Source organism: Amblyomma maculatum, chromosome 3, assembly GCF_055883805.1.
Source record: "Amblyomma maculatum isolate TAMU_Amacu chromosome 3, ASM5588380v1, whole genome shotgun sequence".
Taxonomy (NCBI): Eukaryota; Metazoa; Arthropoda; class Arachnida; order Ixodida; family Ixodidae; genus Amblyomma; species Amblyomma maculatum.
In genome coordinates this window covers 148,826,678-148,835,842 of record NC_139346.1, presented here as the reverse complement: position 1 = coordinate 148,835,842, position 9,165 = coordinate 148,826,678, and the positions used below count along the sequence as shown (strand labels likewise).

Sequence of the window (9,165 nt, the reverse complement as noted above, 5' to 3'; positions counted from 1 at the left end):
TGCGGCGCAGCACTCATCCAACATGTGTTCGCTTCTTCGCGTTTTCTCTTGTTCCTGACGGGGGGCGCATCAAAAAATAGCAAGCTATTGTGTGTACCAGTGTACCAACCACTCCATAAATGGATGAAGAATGTCCCAATTCCAGAGAGACCCCAAGAGAAGTCTGCTATTGAAAAGCAAACACCAAGCGCGACAATTAGGTGGCAGCCGAGGAACACATTGTGCATTTGCAGCATGAGTAAGACTTCGGTCTTCCGATGCCGTGGGATTCGCATATGCGTGTTGTTTAGGTACGCGACTCATTTTTATTAAAAGAACGTGTGCAAGGTTTCAACAGGAAGATGAATACATGTGGTAACTGTAATATAAAGGATCGCTGAGAATGCGCAACTAGATGTGCAGGGATTGTGTGGCGAGTAATCGTGGGTAAATTGGACTACTGACATACCGAATATTGCTGCGCGGAAAGATCTAGACCTGCTAAAGAAACATAAAAACGTTCGCACTCACTTAGCGAGTTAAACGGCAAAAAGAAAAAAAAAAAACACGTTGTTGGTCGAGCGTTTTTTCGAGGAGAATTTTCGGCGACAAAAACATTAGATGCCCTTTTTTGGCATGGCTGCTTTTCTGACTCACTGACTGCATTTCAGGTCGAAACAATGAACATCAAATCTCTTCACAAGAGCGGACACTATTTCCGTTCATTAAATTCAGAAAAAGAGAAAAAAAAAATTACGGCACACTTAGGCAATCCTTAAAAAGGGTAAATTCGAGAGCGCTCTTTGTCGATCAGTGTAGTCTTACGGTGAAATGCTGCTGCAATGTTTAGTTCTGCTCCGGTACTTTTGCGAGTCTCCGAATGTTGCTGCTCATGAGGTCAATGCATGGCGATAAATGAGGTGATAAATGGGTGTATATTGGGAACTTTGCGACGTCGCAGCTGAATTGCATATGTATATATATATATATATATATATACGCAGATAAATGAAGGGGAATTGAGGATGCTCGTTATAATACATGAAGGAAAGAAGCCAACAGTCGGCGAAGCCAAGGAAAGCAATGGGGATTGTACTTTGTCCTCTTTTTTTTTTAATTTTTACTTCGATAATCACATAAATTAGTAATGTAATCTCTTCAGGGGAAAGATAATTAAACGCAAAGTAGAAGAAAAAACAACGTGCCGATGGTGGGAACCGAACTCACGACCTCCGAACCCAACCCACGACCTTGGAAGAGCACCGGACGCGTTATTCGGAGGTCGTGGGTTCGGTTCCCACCATCTGCACGTTGTTTTTTCTTCTACTTTGCGTTTAATTACCTTTCCCCTGAAGAGATTACATTACTAATTTATGTGATTATCGAAGTAAAAATTAAAAAAAAAAAGACAAAGTACAATCCCCATTGCTTTCCTTGGCTTCGCCGACTGTTGGCTTCTTTCCTTCATATATATATATATATATATATATATATATATATATATATATATATATATATATATAATAAGGGAGTAATTACTCATTGCATCCACCCAAGCGTACGGCTCAGTGTAATAAAAAAAAATAAAAGTTTTCTTTGCAGGCTCACTTTGAACCCAGCCGACTGTTGCACGATTGCGTCGTGAACCTGTTCTCAGTGATTAGGCTGAAAAAACCTGTGCCCAATGCGTATGACAATAAATGCGCTCCTAGGCTTATCAGCGTCCGCCAATTTTTTTATTTCCTTCTCTCCCAGGCAAGAAAAGAAAGAACAAGCTGATGAGGTAAATGACTTAGACATTTTATTCATTGGAGATCTGTCCACGATAGAGTGCAGCATCTGTACTACATAGGAGGTTTCATTTTGAAAGGAACCTTACCGTCTAACAGCTGCCAGCAATGCAAGGATGCGCTGCTGGGATATACTACCGATGAATATGCTGCTCTGACTGCTCTCAAGGAATATACGTCAGCAGGTAACAACCTAATTTATCCCAGTAATGACGGGGTGCACATGCTAAAAATGCATAGGTTGTTTGGCATTCGCACACAATATGGAAGACAAAGGACAGTATTTCCAAGCATGCTTTCAATATACCCTGAAATATTTTTCAATCACAAAGAAGCAACTTTCATGCTTAAAAGCACTCTTACTCCTTGCTTGTTTCCAACTAACCTCTGAGCGCGGCAGTTGGTCATTACTTTCTCTTAGAAGCATTGCCTTCAGTGTGCGCTGAATTATTCAATTTTCTTCAGTTTGACCTATGAATTCCGTCATTATTAATTTCCATTCCCTTCGAGTATAAAGGGATGCATTTTCAACTCCGGCTAATATACTTCCTCTTCGTTTAACAAATATTCAGCGGTCCCACTGGGTGCGAATTAGGCGACTACACACGAATTAAAAAATTAGCCATGGTTTAGCTTCGGGTAAACCTGCGCTACGCTAGAGCTATCTGCATGACTACGTTTAGGTTCGCCTTGAAATTAAAGACATGACTTTTACCTATAGTAGTTTAGTCTATGGTTTCTGCTTTATTTATGCCATAGGGGGCCTTTTTGACGACTAAATTGGGACGAAAAGCATATGTGGATTTTCTTAGTCGGACTGCAGCCAACTGCTATTGATCCTCACCAACCGTAGATTGAAGGGGCTAACGGCGAGTGTCTGCAGAAGGAAACCGACGAAAGGAATACTTGTGGAAGCGATTGCTCTGTGTTTACTCGCTAACGATATGACGAACCCTGAACCAAGCCTCTCTACACCCCCCTCCCCCCTCATTGCGTTACAAGCCCAGAGTGGGTTATAGCTAAAATGTTTATAGGCCGAAATTTATTTTAACAAGATTAAGCCAAACTCTTTCTGCTGGATGAGAGCACGGAGGCATGACAATAGCGTTGCGAAGACCCTGTTATCCTCCATTCATCATTGATGGCTGTGACAACGGTTGAGGAAAAAAAATTACGAGGCTTTTTCTTGATATCGTAGTAAACTCGAAAACTTGGAGTTCACCCTTTAGAAGTGCGAACTCTAGTAGCTACGTTTCCCAAGGCCATGCCTTCCGCAGTCTAAGGTCACATGTGCCACAATCTAAAAATGGCAATCCACTGTGTGGCACGCATAGGAACACCGTATATATACCACACGATCAAGGTGGTACCGTACCGTATGACTAATCGGGTGTTGTTCCATGTGGCCATTCGACAGTTGCGCAAAACAACTAACGAGCACAGGCGGTGCTCGAGAGCCGCAATTCGTCAATAGACAACCGGCTGACGGGCATCGAGTTTGGATTCATTAGTTGCTCCATTTGTGTAAAATTTTTGGATCACGCGTTTAGCGCAGAAGCTTCGGGGTGGTACAAACGAATTGACGAATCAGAAAGAAACAAGACTGCTAGTTGAGTCGGAGCATAGTCTACGCGGGTGATTCGCCAATTGGTCCAGATATAAACGAAGTTGTTATGCCATATTAGTGATGATACTAATCATTTCATGATGCCAGTTGTAGTCCAACAGTTGGCGTTGCGTGTAGTCTACCCCTACCGGGTGTATATGATAGACCTCATTCCTCGAAACCACGCGACGATGGCAGGAGAGGTGATCACCCGGCCAGGTTCGTTATACAGTAAATTTTACAGTATACAGTACGTTATATATTATATAGTTAAATACCACTTGAAGGAACGTCACTTCAACGTTGTACTCAGTTTGTAGAAACTTAATTAAATTCCCCCTCCCCCCCCCCCCCCCAACGAATCTGCATTGAACGCTATGCCAACGGCCTTCATTTTAACAAAATTCATTTATTCATCATTTCAGTTGCAAGAACATTTTCCGCGGCATCATCCTGTACTTTCCACGTCATACTGAGCATATCAACAAGCACAACCCTCACTCTTTGTTGAATGTTTCCATGTTGAGAAGCACGTTTCATTACCGGCTGCGAAAACTGGCCGTCAATTAGTTTTACACTGAACTGGCTACCTAGATGTGCTGACAACAAGCGGAATCCATAGCTAGCTTTATTTGCTTAATTGGCTTCACAATCATAGCCAGCCATAGCCAGAGCTTCAGCCCTAATAAGCCTTTTAGCTCCAAGAAAGGTCTATCTATGCTTGCTGGTTAACCGTGATCAGCTGAAGCAATTATCTGATTGAAGGAAATGGGGCCTTTGCTGCCCAGCAGGCCGTTGTGACTAACAAGGTTCACGGGAGTTTGCACGCAGGGACTGAGTTCAAGACCACTGACGTTGTAAGCTCAAAATTGGAGGACACTGTGACAACTAAAGGGATGAAAGGCGAAAGCCTGAGTGCTGCATTTTGGTAAGTCCGTAGCAAAATGTTGCGCATGGAGCGGTGAATGCTGCTACGAGTAAAGCAAGCGACGGCATGCAACCGCAGCCGACGGCGCGAGCTGCACCCCCATCTCTCCTCTGTCGTGACGTCAGCGTATCACGTGGGGTGACGTAGCATTCCACATTCTTTGCACGGCGTGTAACCGTCACGAAGGGCTGTGGTTTACTTCTAGCAATATGCTTCGCATAAAAGTCGTCGCCTCTGCACCACCGTCTTCTTCACTACATAACAGTTTGAACACTGGATGTTTCATGGAGCTAATAGAAACAATCTTCTAACATTTATTTCGGTTCATCGAACTTTCTCTTTAACAAAACTTTTTCCTAAGGTCCCTTGAAGTTCGTTTAAGTGAGGCTTCATTCTATCGCCGCCGGCGGGCAGCTTCAGATAATCCAAACCTACTATTGCTTCACGGCATTATCCATGTAACGCTCGATAATCAAATGTTGCATCAACTTCGGATCGTTTTTTTTTTTCTGCATATTGCGAAATTTCTCTGGAAATGAAAAAAGAATATACATGAGGGTTTCCTTATCGCGAATAATAAAACGTGGTTTTCTGAAGGTCCGCTGCACGTGTTCTGCCCCATTTATTTTCTATAGTGAATATTTATTACCCGAAGCAAATAACCGTAACTATTATTTCCCAATCGAGTTGACTCTTTATGTCTAATTTTGTTTGTTTATCTCAGTCACGAACTCTTAGCTCCAGTGGTCGGAGAAAAGCTTCGTGAAACAATCTTCAGTCTTTTTCTTTGTAAACAAGTATAGAAAACTGGGCGAGTTGGATTGGATTCATCTTAAAGCAGCGCGAAAACACAGGACTAAAAGGAACAGGAGACGAGATGAATTCTTTGTAAAGTTGCATGTCCTATATAGGGATAGAAACTGAACAATACATTTTTTTTTCGCCTGCGTAAGCCCTCATAAACAAGTCAGTTGTGTTACCTTCAGCTAGAACGATCCATATGTGTGTATATGTCTTACCTACCACCCTGGGCAGGAAAATATCAGTAGTGACAGAAAGGTGCAAACATCGAAGCTGTCACTGTGGTGTTCATACTGTCGCAACGCGTTTCCTGTAAGGAACTAAAAACTGCTGATATGATTCCCACCTGTTAATAGTGAACATTAGAAATTTCTTCTGGGCATTCGAGTATTTAGACTCGTTTAATCTACACAGGTGAAGTACAACAACACCAATATGGGATGTAACAACGCGGAATCTATGGAGCTAAACATCTGGTAATAAAGCTTTTGAAAATGCAGCTCCAGTCTGCTCGAGAAAATGAGACAGTAATGTAGCTTTGTAAATGCTAATTTTATTTCATCTTTAGCGCCATCCACGAGGCTAGCACATGGAGGGAACGGATTGCTATTACTTGTCTTCTTGTAGTTCCAATAAGTTAGTGGTGGACAGTTTCTGAAAAAGAAAGCCATGACGAAAAGCAAGTTATACATAGTTCGTATAGATGCAATTGAAGCTTCATCGTAAACACCGATTTGGATATATTCATTTTGTCCCAATAATGCGCCGACGCACAGAAAGGCTAGCCAAATTTTTCTCCCCGATTTTGCATTACATTATGTAAAATAATCCATATTGGTAAAAACTCTTCTGTTTCAGCGATAAACCTCTGATTACAACTCTATTATATTAGCATCGAACTGTGCTTTTCTACCATAATCCGTTTGTCAAAGATTTGATATGTAGTATATACTTACACTTCCTCTTGCGGAGAAGAGCGCCGTAGTGGAATGGAGAGCCGAGGCCATAGCCGTAGTTCAGGCCGTAGCCGAGGAGACCATGGCCGTAACCGTAGTGGCCGACACCGTAGCCGAGGGTGCCAACACCATAGCCGTAGACTGGGGCGGCGTGGTAAGAAGCGATAGCTGGGGCAGCGTGGGCAACGGTGGCCACAGCTGGGGCGTGGTGGACGGTGGTGGTGGCAACAGCTGGGGCGGCGTGGACGGCAGCTACAGCTGGAGCAGCGGCGTAGGTGGCGATAGCTGGGGCAGCAGCGTAGGTGGCGACTGGAGCTGCGTGGGCGACGGTGGCAACAGCTGGGGCAGCGTAGGTGGCGACAGCTGGGGCGGCGGCGTAAGTGGTGGCCACCTTGGTCACGGCTGGAGCAGCGTAGGTAGCGACAGCTGGGGCAGCATGGTAGGCAGCAACACGAGTCACAGCTGGGGCGACGGCGTAGCTAGCAACAGCTGGGGCAGCGGCGTAAGTGGTGGCAACCTTGGTAACGGCTGGAGCAGCAGCGTAGGTGGCCACAGCTGGGGCGGCGTGGACGGCGGCAACACGAGTCACAGCTGGAGCGTAAGCGTAGCTAGCGACAGCTGGAGCAGCGTGGGCGACGGTGGCAACAGCTGGGGCAGCGTGGTAGGTGGCGATGGCTGGAGCAGCGTGAGCGACAGTGGCAACAGCTGGAGCATGGGCAACGGTGGCAACAGATGGAGCATAGCCAGCGTAGCCGAGGCCGTAGCCGTAACCACCATAGCCGAGGCCGTAGCCGAGGCCGCCGTAGCCGAGGCCGCCGTAGCCGAGGCCGTAGCCGAGGCCTCCATAACCAAGGCCGGTGTAGCCAGCGAGAGCGCTGGTGGCAAGGGCCAAGAGGACGCAAGCACGAATCTGTGGAAATGGTCAAATTTTGCGATGCGTTAAGATATTCTTTGTCTGCAATGATATACGGCTATATGCAGTTGTTAAGCCAAAAATCGGCCTTATACATCGTTCGCATGCCGGTAGATTCGTAACAGCAGAACTATTAGGGTATTTAAACGGGTGTCCGTTGAAGCGACAAGCGTTCAGCATTAAATTTTGAGTAATTCGGGCTACATTCGCAGGAGCATCAATGAAGACGTACTTCGTGTGAGAAGTTGACGATTGGCCTCACAACGCATACGCACGTTTTGGTCACAAGTAGATACCTATATAGGGCGGTGTTAAAAAGAGAGCTTCATTTAGGTTGCTTTGGATCTAGCACAAAGTGGGGCATTCCACATGCTCATTATTTGACCATATATATAACAAGACAGGTAATATATGTTAATTTAAAAGCTACGGTTCTTATGCAATATGTTTTAAATACGCAAATGCAACTTATGTTTCCAAAAGATAGAATACCCAGACCCATGACATCAATGGAGGTTTCTCGCTCACTAAAGCTCTTTTCTGGGCGAGTTGGCTCATACTATTCATTCTAAGTGCTTGCAGCACGACAACGGAACACAAAGGACAAGGAGAACGGAAAAAGCGCTTCTACAGATTTGAATGGTCAGCTAATATCTTTTTTCCAGTTCGAAGGGAGATTGTAAGGCGCCAATACTTAAAGTATGGGTTTTCTTAAATAAACGACATAAATATCTGTAGCCAGCTATTTTACGTAAATAAGTTTTTATCAGCCTAAATAAATAGCTTGTAGCAGATAAACCTTCCACATGGCTGTGGTTTTGGTTAGCATCCTTAGAAGGTGTGTCAGAAAGCTAAATGCCCTTTGATCTCGAGCTCTATTTTGGTTGAGGTTTTGAGAGTGCACTGGGTGAGGTATACTCCTCAACAGCTATCACATAATAGCTCCTTTAGAACCAGTAATTTAAGCTACGTAATTGGTTCCTTTACGCCTGCACGTCAGCCAGCTGTTTCAATTGACACTAGTCATGTTTTTAATTGATGCTTTGTTCCTTAAGCCAATGTTTAGAATATTAGCTAGTAAAATTTGCTAATTACATATTATTGAGAATACTGCAAATGAGGATACGCCTGCAGTTAGTTTTCCTTAGCTAGAATATTCCTTTTTCAAAAGATTGGTTACATTGAGCTGGATACCTGTTATATTTCTTACTGAAAGCAAAGAGCTCGTGCCTTATAGCTATATGGGCCGTAATTTTTCAGCCTAATAAAACTGAGCAGTTTCTGCCTAAATCGACAATCTGAACTGTCCCAAAACTTCCTTCACCAAGATAACTATGCTTTAGCTGCTTACCATGGTTGCTTTGAGCTGCTGTTGAGCCGACTGCTGACTGAGCTCTGCCCGAGACTCCTTTTATAGCAAAATCTGTCCCTTCATTCTGTGTACACGTGGACCGCCCCAAGCCATGTAAAAAAAAAAAAAGAAGAAATGCTGAAATATTTAGTGATTTCAGTATTCCGCACATCTCCACAAACTGCCGTAGAGGGTGCATGGGGAGAAACCGTACGCGCTTCGAACTGTAATGGAGTACCGCGCCCTAACCTTGGCGAGGACGCTGGTGAAAGGAGGCCGAATCTCAGCAGAGAGGTGGATAGCCGTGATGCGTGCTCTACTGTGTATTGCGAAAGAAGGGTCAGGAGACATCAAGGCAGCTGGGCGCGTAAGCGTGAGAAGAGAGCACAACTGAGAGGCGTAAGGAGCCAAACTGTTGCGAGACATGAAGCTCATACTGCGCATACAAAGAAAATTAATTGCCTATGGAAGGCCACGGTACGGACACGAGGCAATGGTGTGAGATCTCATCTCTGTTTTGGTCCAAGGCCTGCATTTTAAAAAAAAGGAAAGTGTGAGTGGCGAAATACAGAGTTGAAATTGGCTGATGTCCATATTTAAAGAAAAGTTGCACGTTGGTGGCTTCTTTTCCGAGAATCAGTGAAATTAACCGTCAACTCTGCATGAAGCCTCAATCACTTTCGACATCTTACGTCACTTTAAATGCTAATGTGTAAACTCCGAGATGCCACATATTTCACTGGCTTGGTATGCAGAAGCGCCAGTTCGCATAAAACTACCTCAGAAGGTCGAAATATACTTTAGGTTAGGAGGACGCATCAATAAATTGCGTAGTTGTATC

General features: G+C 44.3%; 1 protein-coding gene across 1 annotated transcript; it reads right to left on the bottom strand.

Moving 5' to 3' along the window:
• Positions 1-5,635: 5,635 nt before the first annotated feature.
• Positions 5,636-8,349, bottom strand: LOC146196386 (uncharacterized). Its single transcript, XM_084598166.1, has 3 exons — positions 8,325-8,349; positions 6,061-6,970; positions 5,636-5,758 (listed from the first exon to the last, which is right to left on the bottom strand). Coding segments are annotated over exons 1-3 (915 nt in total). The 5' UTR covers positions 8,328-8,349; the 3' UTR covers positions 5,636-5,756.
• Positions 8,350-9,165: the final 816 nt, after the last annotated feature.